The sequence below is a fragment of the Sceloporus undulatus genome, chromosome 3, assembly GCF_019175285.1.
Source record: "Sceloporus undulatus isolate JIND9_A2432 ecotype Alabama chromosome 3, SceUnd_v1.1, whole genome shotgun sequence".
NCBI classification, from domain to species: domain Eukaryota; kingdom Metazoa; phylum Chordata; class Lepidosauria; order Squamata; family Phrynosomatidae; genus Sceloporus; species Sceloporus undulatus.
Window position 1 is genome coordinate 105,933,547 of NC_056524.1, and position 15,144 is coordinate 105,948,690.

The 15,144-nt window shown below is 40.1% G+C and overlaps 1 protein-coding gene across 1 annotated transcript in view; it reads left to right on the top strand.

The window, feature by feature from the left end:
* Positions 1-7,979: 7,979 nt before the first annotated feature.
* Positions 7,980-15,144, top strand: part of SH3RF3 (SH3 domain containing ring finger 3) — a gene marked incomplete at its 5' end in the record, with an annotated part of 56,650 nt that continues 49,485 nt past the window's right edge. Inside the window, 1 exon segment of the mRNA XM_042460350.1 lies at positions 7,980-8,336. Coding sequence (XP_042316284.1) covers positions 7,980-8,336 — 357 coding nt within the window.

Consider the following 15,144-nt stretch of genomic DNA (forward strand, 5'->3'; position numbering starts at 1 on the left):
GAGGATGCCAGTGGCAAACCCCATAATAATTTTGCCTTAGGGTTGCCATATGTTGGCAATAACTTGAAGGCACACAAAAACAACAACAAAACCTGGTTAGTGCCAGCTGTGAAGGGGGCTATGAGGGAAAGGATATAAGAGGCTTCTTTGTTAAAGAGAGAAATGGGGGGCAGTATGGAAGAGAGGTAGGAAGTCGGAAATAGAGGATAAGGGCTGGTTAGGAGGGTGAAGATGGAGATCTGAATAGGGCTTTGGGAGCTGTGAATGCAGAAAGAGTCCAAGGGAGAAGTCTTACTTGGTTAAAAAGAGAACAGTTACTGTGTAGTGTGTGGGTGGAGCAGGTATAAGACTAAAGGTTTATTTATTTTTGTTATATAATAAATCTTTATAATAAACATTTTTATTTACTGCATCTATTGTCTGGATGTTTTATTTTAATAATTGCAAGGAAAACTCATTGCAAATTTATTAAGTATATACAATCTCATCTATGAGTGTAGAGTTTGCTAAAGGCCTGAAAAGGCACAAAGTTGCGTTTACGTTTACCAACAGTTTCCAAATTTGCAATTTTGGGCATGGTGATTATTTTTTCTTATGACATTACAAAAACTTTTAGAATTAGTAATTTAAATATTGCTTTGTACTCTTGGGAAAAGGGATACATAAGGATTTAAAAAACAGCGTTGTTTCTCCCACTGAAATGTCAATTTCACTGATTATTATTTTTCTCATCCTTTGAGGGCTTAGAAGAATGTGATATTTCTTCTAAACATTTATGCCTATCATTCTTTTCAGTTAATGACATCTCAGATTTTCATCATATGCTACTGTTGCTGCAAAGACAGCAACAAATAACACAGAAGAGCATTTTCATGAATATATTGTATAACTTAATAATAGTCTGGATTCAGGAAATATAGTGTAATATAAGTCAAGTTCAGAAGTCCAGATGTTCAGACCCAGAGAATCTCAGAACAAACAGATTATTTGTTGCTGTTGTTGTTAGGTTCCTTCAGCTGGACTTGACTTATGCTGACTGTCACAAGGTTTTCTTGGCAAGATTCTTTCAGAGGAGATTTGCCAATGGTTTCTTCTTAGGCTGAAAACTCTGAATTGCCCAAGGTCACCTAATCGCTTTCCAGGGCTGAATGGAGATCTCAGCGCTAGTCTCCCAGAGTCCTAGTCCAACATTCAAATCACTCCGCTTGCTCATCTCTTTACTGAACTGAAAATTCCAAATGGAAAAGGAATCCAACCGTAGGATAAAAATATAAAAGAATTTCAGAAATCACATCTTTACTTTTAACAGCATACTGTATATATAGCAGGAGATGTTGCCACAAACGCCCTCCTTCATTTATTAGTGTTAATATTTCTCCTGTGGAGCAAGGTCAGATATGCTTCAGTGAATAAGGTAACCCAGGCTCTATGCACACTGCAGAAATAATCCAGTTCAACACCACTTTAACTGTCATGGCTCAATTCTATGGAACTCTGGGATGTGTAGTTTGTTGTGGTACCAGAGTTCTCTGATAGAGAAGGCTAAATGTGTCACAAAACTACAATTTCCAAAATTCCATAGCATTGGGCCATGGCAGTTAAAGCAGTGTCAGTCTGGATTATTTCTGCAGAGCAGATGGAGCCCAACCCCTGTGGGATATATGGATGTGGGATGCTCATAGGCATCTAGCTGGCTACTCAATGAACAAAATGCTGGACTGGAGGGGCCTCTGGTCTCATCCGACATGGGTCATCTTTTTGTTCTTACTTCAAAGGAGCTGTATTTAATTTCAGTGGACAGCTAATGTGAACTTCTCTCAATGTTTTTAAAAAGTGAGGTGGTGGTGCTTGTAAGACTGTCTGCAAAAGGTTGTGATGTCCCAGGAGGGGGATTTTGGTTCTCCTGATTGTTTAATCCAAAACTCCCATAGGCATTACACAGCATAACTAATTATAATGGACTGCAGAATTTAAAAGTCAAAGCATCTGGAGAGGCAAGTATTCCCCAAATCTGCTCTGAAGATTACCGTGCCATAAAGCAACCTTCCCCAATCTGGTGTCCAACACATGTTTTGGACTGCATTCCCATTGGCCCCATTAGTATAAAATACAACCATGGGTGTTGAAATCCAAAACACCTACAGGGCATTGATTGGGGAAGTCTGGAATAATAAAGCATCTTGAATATCTAATCACATGTTTAGAGCTATACAGATCTGAATAAATATCTTCCTTGCCATTTGAAAATGCAGAAGTCATTCTCCCTGCTTGTGTTGAGTTGCTCAGACTCATTCCTCCATTGGCAATAACCTCAGGAGCCATATAGCACTGAATAGGTATGATGTGGAGACGATTTCAGCAACTTCCTTGTTGTGTAATATTTCTGTTCTTTAAAAAAATAAATAAAACTAATCTCTATAGTGCCCAAAATGAAAGAATGCCATACAGCTGCTTTTACTAATGAAGGGGGCAATTCACATCCATTTAAGGCACAGCATTGGCTCTGATCCACTCACACAAAGGTTTTTTTCTAGTGACTAGCATCTTCTACTGTGAGCAGAAGAGAAGCTTTGGATCCAACTATTGTTTCATTTGAAGAAACAATAGAATGAAAAAAATAGTATTTGTCTTAATAATTGAAGAACGCTTTAAATCTTGCAAAATTCTAGCATTGCTTTTTTATTGTTGATGTGAAATACAATTGCATTACTAGTTTCTGAACTGTCTCCACCCCCACTCACCCCCAATAATGATTATGTTCATCTTGCTTCTTTTGTTGTTATTAGCATATTTCTGCAAATACTCCAAGAAACCTTACAGATACAGTACCTCTGTATACACATTCCTCCATACTGTTCTATACATTGTGTTGGGATTCTCACCTCATCTTTATCCTATGTGGTCCTGTAGTTTATAATTTTTGAAAAAGACTATTTAATTAATTTATATCCTGCTTTTCTCCATGTGTGGATCAAAGGCAGCTTGCAGCATAGCTTGAAACAGGATACAGTATATATCAGTAGCATTTCCAAATATATTTAAGGTAGTATTAATGCACACAATATATTAGAAAATCCATATATTTTTTCTATCTTTCTTTCTCTCCCTCCTCCTTCCTTCCTTCCTTTCTTTAACAGTGTACAGGCTAAAATGAATTTGGAAGCCTGTGTTAAAAGTCTGATAAAATGGAAATTACTGTATATGCTGTAAAATTCTGCAAACGCCAGAAAGCAGATTCTAAAAATCCACTGCTGGGATGGGTTTTCTTGTTCCTTCCATCCTGTTTCATCCACCCACCTCTCTGAAAAGCCATTCCTTTCAGTTACAGGATTTTCATGAACATTGTGGCATGCTGTTGATGTATGAGGAAGTTGGCAGTAATTGCTGAACCCACCTTGTGCAAGCAGAACTGCTTTCATCTAGTACTAAAAGTCTATTTTGGATCTAATCAGACAAGGAGTGCAGTTAGTGTTCCCTTTTATGCATGTTTCATTTAAATATACCTACCTAGTATAATTTCCTTTTATTTTGTCATTGACTGCCTTGGAAACTTTTGGACTGAAAAACCAGTAATGATCCTTAAATAACTACAAATAAAATATTCCTTTGTTCAAAAGAAGAGGGAGAGAATCAGAAAATGCAAGTCAACATTGATAAGAGGAAGATAGAACAAATTGCTGTCCTAAGGAATCTTCTCCAGCACCACATCTCAAATGAGTTGATTTTCTTTATATCAGCTTTTTTCACTGTCCAGCTTTCACATCCGTACATGGTAATGGGGAGTATAATGGCTTGGACAATTCTAACTTTAGTGTTCAGATTCATATCTTTACATTTTAGGATCTTGTCTAGTTCTTTCATAGCCGCCCTTCCTATTCTTAATCTTCTTCTGATTTCTTGACTGCAGTCTTCATTCTGATCAATGTTTGATCTCACAAACATTTTCAAAAACATGGAACATACTGTACATTGTTAAAATAAATGAGCATAGCCATTTTCCCTTTACAACTATGTTTATAGCCAGCTTCAGTTATTCTAAATCATAGAAACAGCAAAATCATTTGTGACAGTTAATCTCAAAGGTGCTGCAAGATCCCTTTTACTATCCCTTTTACCATTTTACTATGCTGTGGTATGTAATGGGACTTGAGCATGCACACATTTTGGAATCCATAGAAGGTCCTGGAATCAAACCCTAACGGATACCAGGAGCCTACTGCAGAGGAAAGTAGCAAGAGGGTTCCCGTTGTGAACCTCTTGAAAAGGTTGGCAACGAAGATGTAGAGACCTTGGGAGTATGGAAGTCAGGGCGGTTTGCTACTTCCTAGATTATCTTTGCTGCCCACTGGGTAACCACATAATCAGGTGCAATTCTAATTATTTTTATTTTTTATAAATAATTCTTGCATACTGCAGTCTTATTTTGTCCTATATCAATCAAAACTAAGGTCCATTTAATTTAATGGAACTTATTCCCCTATAATTGTGTTGAGAATTTCAATCTTGGGCAATTTTTGAATAGTTTTATAGTCTCTACGTATAATCCACTTTTTAGGAAAACAATTTCTGAACATGACATCACTGAATCCATTTTTGGATGTGGCAGTCCTCAAAATTTTCATTTCTTAATTGAGCTGGATTTTGAAGGAATGCTGTGTTTTCTTCCTTTTGTTCATTTTTTTAATATTTATGTTTATATGGATGCCAGAGATTTTGGTGTGTGTGTGCATATATATTCTCCCTTCTGCTAAAGCAAAGCTGAAGAATGTGAATTTCTGTATTTTTAGATATTAGGTATTTGACTGTCTACTTTTTGGAAGATTTCACTTGCAAAGGAAATGTTAAATTATGCTCATACATTTTCTTTATCCCCTGCCTCAGAAATCATCAGGGTAGAAATAATCATAACCCATCTTGTAAGAAAATAGAGACTTCTGGTCAAATGAGTGTTCACTTTTGTTTGAAATTATGACAGTCACAATTTCTGTAGCAAGAAAATCCATGGCACCAACACACCATGCCAAACACATGTCCTCAACCAGGTACGGGGCACATGAGGAACACAGTAAACCTTTGGTGAAGGCTTGCTTTGTTTTGTTTTGTCACTTTTTCCCCCCCAAAATCAGAATAGTTGTCTGGGAGGCTTATTGCTTGTGCTTATTGCTACAGTTCCATTTTGAATGGAGAATTAATAGATGCGGTATTAATTCTCCACAGAATACTGAACTGTCAGTGGCAGAGCTTGGAAAAGTTACTCCCATAGTCCCCAGCAGCGTATCTGCAGGCATAATGGGATAATTTGGGGGAAAGTTCTGCGCTAAACATGACCCTCACCTTTATAGCAGTTATTTGCTCTACTCTTGGCATAATCTGAAAGACTTAACTTTACCAAGCTCTCCTCAGTGGAATGACATATTCTTGCACTTGGAGAGCCTTCCATAAGACAGTTGCATGCATTACTTCCATGTGCTGTACTTGTTCATGAGAGAGTATATTACTTCCATGCACTTGCTGGAGTCATTCTATGGCTGCAAAGGTAATACCAAGTCCAAAATCTTGGTGCACTATGCTAGTGGTTGCACATTTTTTAGGGTTGAACAGCAGTAAGGGAAGGCAGGCATAATCTGTTAGCTATGATATCTTCTTTCTCATATGCTTTTTTTCTTTCATGGTTGCTGCACCCACATAGTTATGCCAGGATAGTACACCAATGGGAGCACCTTCACATTACTCAACTGCAGCTCTCTAATTCTGCTTTAACTGCCATATCAACATCCTACAGAATCCTAGTATAGGGAGAGGTATTTAGAATTCTTAGTAGTGATTGATTCATACTCGAATCAAACTCAGGTCACTTCAGTGACTCAATTTGGACTGAACTCAGGAAGAATTGACACACTAACCTGACTCATTACTTGTATATTTTTAGTGATATACTTGCTGCTATCCTTCACTTTAGGCAGCAGGCAAGACCTGCCCTCAGAGTTTGGCCTATGTTTCTTGAAATGGAAAAGCAAATGCCTTAGGCAGTGAGCCTGAGGTGGACGGATCCTTGTAAAACTTTTCAAAAGCTTTAGAAGGCTCCTCTGATGTGCAGCAGGGACAGGCTGTCATGCAGACCTCAAACCTATTGCTTAATTTGTTTGCTGCTCCCTTCTGACAAACATACCCCACCTGCTTTTTTTCTATTAAAATTGACTCCAGGAATTGAGAGTTGACATGACTTGAAGGTATCTTGCAAGGATTTGAGACTCAACTTGAGACTTGAAGGGTGGGATTTGACTTGAGACTTCGAATAAGAGTTTGAATACTATATATACTTGACTATAAGTCAAAAAAACTATGCCCAAAAATTGACCTTAAACTCCTAGGTTGACTTATATACAGATCAATACAGTAATACTGCTTAGAAAGGACCTGAAAGTAGCACCACCCAGTGATCTCTGAAAGAGCTGTTGAGGCAGGGAGTGTGTGTGAGTTAAGTGAAGGAGGTAATTAACCTTCTTAACTTTCTCTCCCCATCTTCCCTCTCCCCCTCTGGATCTCTATGACCAACAAACCCCATTTCCCTCCATTTCCTTCCCTTCTCAATCCAATGTTAAAACCTTCTCTCTCCATCCTCTTCCTCCCTCTCTCACCAACAAATCCCACTTCTCTCCAGTTCCCTCCCTTCTCAATTTCTGATGTTAAAACCTTCTCCTCCAGCACCAGGGAGGTGGTGTTAGGTGGTCAGGAGAGGTCCAGAGAAAGAGAAGGAGGGAGAGAAGTGATGTTTTCTCCTTTAGATGCATTGTTACATGGCCCTACATTCTAGCCTCGACATATCCACGGGGTATATAAAAATCTATTATTTTGGCCCCAAAACCTGCCCTCAACTTATCTATGAGGTTGACTTGTACACAAGAATATACAGCACATCATTGATTCTCAGCTAGAGCACTCTAGTACCTCACCAAACTACAAACCCCAGGATTACATAGGAAATTTCCATGCCAGTTAAAGTGGAATCACTGTGTAGTGTGAATGGGCCACAGGATTCTGGCACAACTGTATAACTTGGACCCTTACCGCCTGACTAAAGATAGCCAAGACGGAGCAGTAGAAAAGTGGCTTTCTCCTTGTTTTTCTAAATGCTGTCGTAGCACTTCCATTCGTCTTCTTGAGAGAAATGGTTGTAAAAGCATGCCTTTTTGCCAAACAGATTTTCCCAACATGACAAGACATGTTTTTTTGGGGCTATGAGGCCATGTTCTAGAGGAGTTTATTCCTGATGTTTTGACAACAACTGTGGCTGGCATCTTCAGAGAATGCTAGCATGGAAGAGAGTAGGGTACATATACTTTTGGTTGAGAGGAAGTGATTTACATGTTAATCTGTGTATTGTTCTGTTGTTGAATGGTAAGGCCTCAGTGTGTCTACAACAACAGAACAATACACATATTAACATGTACATTACTTCCTCTCAACCAACAATATATGTACCCCACTCTCTTCCTTGCCAGCATTCTCTGAAGATGCCAGCCACAGCTGCTGGCGAAACATCAGGAATAAACTCTTCTAGAACATGGCCTTATAGCCTGAAAAACCCACAAAAAACTATGGATGCTGGCCATGAAAGCCTTCGACTTCACATGACAAGAAATGTTTTTACAATCATCTCCCTTAGGAAGAGAATGGAAATGCTTCAATGACAAGCAAAGAGGCATGAAGAAAGCAGCTTTTCTGTCACTCCATCTCGGCTTTCTTTTGTCATGCAATAAGGCTCTTTGTTCCATTATAAAGAATAGTCTCCTAAGTGTATAATAATGGTTACATATTCATAATCTGAAAGGTAGGCCTCTGTTATTCATTTTTACAGCCTATAAAATTGAAGATGTGATAGTTGTCATCTAATCAGGGAATCTGAACTTTAGGACTACACACACTTAACAGCTCTGTAATGCCCACCTCTTCCCTTCTTCTTTTTTTATTTCTTCATTTAGCTCAACGAATCAGCTAAACAGCTTATTGAGATGGACAAGACCAATCTAGCTGCTGCATCTGGCAGTGATGTCCCCTTGCCAACAGATACTAACCTGGCAATAAACAAAGCCCAGTGCTGTACCCTGAACAGTGCTGGAGCTGTTAGTGCCATTCAGCGGCAAGTTGACGGCAAGAAGAATGCCAAGAAGCGCCATTCCTTCACTGCTCTGAGTATGACACACAAGTCCTCTCAGGCCATGAATAACAGGCATTCCATGGAGATTAGTGCCCCTGTCCTGATCAGCTCAAGTGACCCCCGTGCTGCTGCCAGAATTGGAGATGTGACTCATCTCTCATCCAGCGCTCCAGTCCAGGTAAAACTATGGATTAATTTACCACAGTGCTCAACCATGGAAGGGACAATACAGATAAAAGTAGCCCTTTCTGGGTCAGCCCTACCATTAGACAATGTGAGGCAGCTTCTCAAGCAGCAGTTTGAACTGTCATGGAAAGTGCAATACATGGCTCATTAATTTTGCTCCCAGGGAAGAGGAGAGAGACATTTATGGGGTTTTCTGCGTCAGCCATCAAAATAAGTTGGTTGGCTTTGAGAGCCTTGAATTGGGTTAATGGAAGGCAACATTTTCTGTTCCACTTCAGACAGCGAAATATCTTGGCCCAGCCCTGTTCGTGTGTTTTGGCTATGAGATTACAGTCAGCAAAGCCACTGTATGTTGTGTGACACAAATTCCATCATCCATCAAGTGCAGCCAAATAAAGGCAAAATTCTTCTGGTGGATATCATGAGGTGAAAGCTCATTTGCCAGTTGACTCTGAGTCTTATAGCATGGCAAAAGTAAACCGACACACACGAAGAGAAAAGCAGCTTTCTCTTTACCTGTCCGCATGCCATTGAAGCACTTCTGTTCTCTTCCTGAGAAAGATGGTTGTAAAAGCATGTCTTCTGTCACACTGCAAGAATCCATTTGGCAAAAGGCATGCTTTTCCTACCGTCTCCCACTTGAAGGAGAACAGAAGTGCTACAACATCATGCGGAGAGGTAAGGGGAAAGCCATTTCTTTCTCACTGTGTGTTGGCTTACTTTTGCAATGTGGTAAGACTCTTTTGGCCCTTAGAGAAAAGGTTATGGTGATTTTTGTTCTGCACTATGATATATTGTGGAGGCAACATGTCATTGTGTTCTTATTATTCTTTGAACTACCTTAGAGATTGTTTGATTTATTTTCAGCTTTGCTGAAGGTTTCTTTTCACAAACCCTAATTTGTAAGACTTTGTGTCCTGCTGTATGGTTGCTATACAACAACCAGGACACTCCACTGAGAAGCCTGCTTTATAGCAATAGAATAAATCCCAACAAGTTCTTCCTACATAGTTTGTAAATCGTGCTGGAAGATTGAACTGTTCATAATGTAATTGACTAACTCACTACATTCAAAGATATAGCCATGTTAGTCTATAGAATCAGTTTGTAGAGAGATCTTACAGCACCTTTGACACTAACTGAAAGAAAGAAATTGGCAGCATGAGCTTTTGTAGACTTCAGTCTACATCTGAGATTCTTACATCTGAGGAAGTCGACTGAAGTCTATGAAAGCCCATGCTGCCAGTTTCTTTCTTTCAGTTGGTCTGAAAGATGCTACAAGATCGCTCTACAAACTTTCTTACTGCATTGTTCTGTTTTTAAAGAAAAATTTAAAAATTTACCAAGTACAGAATGCAACTGCTAAGGTGCCAGTGAAGGCCTAGGCCTATTCTGCACCGCAGGTCTATTCTGCACTGCAGAAATAATGTAGTTTCAAACTGCTTTAACTGTCATGGCTCAATGTTATGGAATTCTAGGATTTTTAGTTTTGTGAGATATTTAGCCTTCTCTGTCAGAGAGCTCTGATGCCACAACAGACTACATCCCAGAATTACAAAGCATTGATCCATGGCAGTTAAACCATTGTCAATCTGCATTGTTTCTGCAGTGCAGGTTAGACCACAGGCATCCCTTAATGAGTTGCATGGGTTGTGTATTCATTTCCAGGTTCAGTTCAAAGTACTGGTTTTGAATTTTAAACCTCAAATGGTCTGAGACCAGTTGTATACCCACACTATACAATTATAGCATATGACACTGCTTTAACTGCTATGGCTGCATCCTGCAGAATCCTGGGTTATCATATAGCTCTAGCACTGTAATTCAAGGGAGTGCACTAGAGAAATCTATCTACCTCACTAAACTACAAATCCCAGGATTCCATAAGATGAAGCTATGGCAGTTAAGGTGGCATAAATCTGCTGTAATTACACAGAATGCATCTACTTTTGGATACTTGAAAGACTGCCTGAACCCATATAAATATGCTCCCAAGATTGGCTTTGGAGAGGTGCTAGTTTCTGCCACTAATAACTATGAAATTGCTGGATAGCTGGAACAGGGCCTTTTCAGTGATGTCCCCCTTGCTTTGGAACCCACTGCCTCTTATTGGTGACTTTTAGATAGGTCTTAGGATAATGTTTTCATTTCCCCTGCCCAGCTTCTGAGTCTAGTTTTGTGTCACTATTTTAGGTCAATTACAGGTTTCCCTTTCATGTTTTGCTTCAAATATATTATACATTTATTAATGTATAAATTTTAGAAATGCATTATTGTAAGCCACTTTATGAGGATTGTGCCCTAAAATGAGATATATGTATATGCATATATAATTGTGGATGCATACTGTGAATGTGGATAAAAGCGAGCACAGAGGATATCCTAGTGTTGTGCCTACTGATGTACATAATTCCTAGTTTAATACCAAAGTAGGCCACAAACAAAAGAAAAAGGCATAAACGAATGGATTCAGATTATAAGAAAATACAGTCTACCTAAATATTAAGAAGAAATTCTTTACTGTAAGAGCTGTATAACAGAGGAATGCACTGTCTTGGAGGCTAGTTGTAGTCAGTCTGTTGTTGTTGTTGTCGTCATCCATAGAATCATAGAGTTGGAAGAGACCACAAGGGTCATCCAGTCCAGCCCCCTGCCATCAAAGCATACCCGACAGATGGCCATCCAGCTTCTGTTTAAAGACTTCCAAGGAGAGAGACTCCACCACACTCCAAAGGAGTTTGTTCCACTGTTGAACAGCCCTTGCTGTTAGGGTGTTCCTCCTAATATTGAGGTGGAATCTCTTTTCCTGTAGCTTGCTTCTATTGTTTTGGGTCCTGTTCTCTGGAGCAGCAGAAAACAAGCTTGCTCCCTCCTCAATATGACACCCCTTCAAATATTTAAACAGGCTAAACATCCCCAGCTCCCTAAGTCGTTCCTCATAGGGCATGGTTTCCAGACCCTTCACTATTTTAGTTGCCCTCCTTTGGACACACTCCAATTTCTCAACATCCTTTTTGAATTGTGGTGCCCAGAACTGGACACAGTATTCTAGGTGAGGCCTGACCAAAGCAGAACAGTGTGGCACTACTATTTCCCTTGATCTGGACAGTATACTTCTATTGATGCACCCTAGAATTGCATTGGCCTTTTTAGCTGCCTCATCACACTGCTGACTCATGTTCAACTTGTAGTCTACTTGGACTCCTAGATCTCTTTCACACATAGTTTCGTTCAGCCAGATGTCCCCAATCCTATATCTGTGTATTTCATTTTTCCACCCTAAGTGCAGTACCTTACATTTCTCCATGTTAAATTTCGTTTTGTTAGCTTTGGCCCAGCTTTCCAACAAAGGAGCCATTGTTGAGCACCCTTTGTGTTCGGCTGGTCAACCAATTACAAATCTATGTAACAGTTACCTTGTCTAGCCCACATTTTACTAGAATGTCATGGGGGACCTTGTCAAAGGGTTTACTTTTTGTACCTTGCAAAGGCTGGATTGGGGCCACAGTGTGTGGTTATTAAGGCCCCAATCCAGCGAAAATAGAGGTAGCTGCATGCCGCCCCTTAAGGGTGATCTGCACACTCCCTAACTACCAGTCGTTTTTCAGGTGCAATTCAAACTGCTAGTTATGACCTATGAAGCCCTATATGGGAAGCTAGAATGGAAGGAACCCTCCTTGCTTTGCTTCCATCAGCAGGCAAAAAAATACCGTATATATTTTTTAAATTCTGACAGACTTTTGAAAATGGAAAGTTTTTAAAGAAACGGCTTGTAAGAGATGCTGTACTGTTTTAATTGCATGCAAAAAGATCTGGAAGCACCTTTGAGACTAACTGAAAGAAATAAGTTGGTAGCATGAGCTTTCGTAGACTTCAGCCTACTACTTCAGATGCATAAAGTAGGCTAAAGTCTATGAAAGCTCATACTGCCAACTTCTTTTTTTTCAGTTACTGCTTTATCACACTAGGGGGAAAACAGGATTTAAACGAGAATTAAACTAGAGAAAACCAAGAAATGTTGTGTGATAAACATCAGGCATTTCCTGGTTTATCTTTGAATTCCACCACCATGCAAATGTTTTAATTGTATTTGTTGAGTCCCCAGTGCCATCATACTTGAGGGTCAGTATCTCAGTATCTTCAGTTATGCCTTGGTCAGGCTGTCTGAAAGGCGCTTTACAGACCGCCCAAAAAGGGCGGTCTGCCGGTGCCTCCGTTTCCTCCGGTGGGGAAGCCTCAGCCTCCAGACAGCGAGGCTTCCCGGCGGCCGAAAAAGAAGCCACAAAAAGGGGCTTCTTTTTGCGCCACGGTAATGACACCGCTAGGCATCATTACTGTGCCGCGACGTGCATCCACTACGTCAAAATGGCAGCACCCATATAGAATGGGCGCTGCCATTTTGTACGCGCTCAGCGCTTACTAGGGTTAGGGACGTCCAGAAAGGACTCCCCTTTCTAACCCTAGTACGTGCCGCGCACGTACTTTCCGCCCATCTGTAATGGGCCTTAGTATCTCTAATAAAGTATATAAATGGCAACCCGCCATCTCGACAAACTAATATGCTGCCAATGGTTTTTTGTTCCTGAAGAAGGTCCACAGCTCACCACCACCAAAAGAAAGCCTCCAATGATACAAATCTTCTCCCATAAAACAAGGCACATACTAGAAAGTTTCTTGAAAGAACTGCTAAGGGAGAAATCTTATCACCTCACTGGTGGTAGATGAAATGCGAGCAACCACTTCATATCATGTGGAGACTTTACTCGCTTCGCCAATTGGCAATTTGTCCATCAAGCTTGTTTGAATGTCATGCCTCTGAACAGTACTGTTAAATCTAGCAACTATGAAAAAATATTGCAGTCATGGCCATCAAAATAAGATATTTCCACACGTGCTCTGTAACTGTCTCCCACACATAATAGCCTGGAGACATCAGCATGACGCAGTGATGAATCAACTGGCCAAAGCCATCCCAGCCTCAGGGGACACCATTTCTTTTAACCAAACTGTGTCTGGGACAGGTAACCAGTTGAGACCGGACATAGTCATCACAGATCAAGACCATTAAGAAGATAACCATTGTGGACAGCACAAGCCCTTTTACTTTATGAGGAAGGCTAGAAAACATAAACACCAGAAATATGGTCCTCTGACTGATGTCCTGAGACAAAGGAAATACGAGGTATCTGTCCACATGTTACTTGTTGGAGCGCTGGTACCCAGCAAATGCGCACTGTAGTATTGGGACCCAGCACATGAGCTTTGAGAGCCTATGGGGAGAGAAAGCACTACACAAAATTCATCTGCAAGCTAACAGATGGTCCTGAGACATTTTCATTGAGCACATTTCAGGCCACCACCAGTATGAAGAGTCAGTTACTGTTTCTGTAGAGAGGGGATCATGATAGGCTCAGAATTTTCCCTCTCTCTTTTCTATTAGTAAACACCTGTTTCTGTTCTAAAAGTAAAACATATTTTTGGTCTCCTTAGTATGCACTTTCTATTTTAAAATGTTTTAACAATTTAGTTTATTCTAGGAATAAAATTTGCTTTGTATTTTGTTGTTTATATATTACTATATTATTTCTACAGGTATTTGCAATTGCGTTCTTTGGATGTGATATGTATTTATAGTTTCTATGATAAATTGTATTCTTAAATATTTTCTAAAACACCATACAGGTCCTCTGATTGTAGCATTCATGTTGTGATATGGACAGTAATGTTGCTGGAAGCTGAGGAAGTATAAGGGAGATAAATCCTTCCCAAAAGAGAAAAATTAAGTTTACACAAATAAATGGTGCATATTTTCTCAGTATAATTGTACATGTTCAAGAATGTTATTGTGTGGAGAAACATTTATATGAACATACAAGGGGCTAACAGCCATAATGTTGTAATGGTGATAGTACAGTGTTGATTCATGCTCATGTTGTTCCATGAAAAGGTTATGTTTCAGAGTACACAATCACATATATTAAAATAACTACTGCTTGTTGGTCAAGCCACTGTTTAGTCTCAGAGGTTCTTTGCATTCTTGAGAGGCAAAGATCCATAATTCTCCTCCTGACCCTCTTGCTGAATTAGAATAATAGCTCTGTTCTCAAATAATTTCTTCTAAGAGTGGTTTTCCTCTGACAAGATCATGCACTACTGTAGTCACGTGTGAATAATGGGATTGTGTGGGCCAGCAGGTGTATCTTCGTGTATTCACATACAGAAACATAGGCCCGGTACAGATCACCCAAAAAGGCAGGTCTGCCGGCGCCCTGGTTTGCTCCACGAGGAAGCTGCAGTGGACAAACCACGCGGTTTCCTCAAAGAGCAAAAAGAACCTGTGAAAAGCAGGTTCTTTTTGTGGCGCCATAATGATGCCGCAGTGCGCCAATGGCGCACATGCATCATCATTATGGTGCCGCGACGTGCGGACGCTAGGCGGCTGTCGCATCAAAATGGCAGTGCCCATCTGTACAGGGCACCGCCATTTTGACGTACGGAAGACATGCTAGGGTTGTACCAGGCCATAGTCTCATTGTGGGAAGGAAGCTCCAGATATCCTAGAATTGTATATGAGTGGGGTCTTGTTTGCTACAAGGTTAGGTGTGCAGAATGGCACATAATTTTACAACTGTGGAAGGCAGAAGAAACTGAATGAATTCTGGGGTGGGTGACTATCTGCAGAACAGCAGTTTGCTAATATGAGACAAGTACCTGTGACGTGATCAATCCACTGGAAAATCAATTTGATTTATCTTCACTTGATTACAGTGCTCAGTATTCATTCTGTAAATAGTATAGAA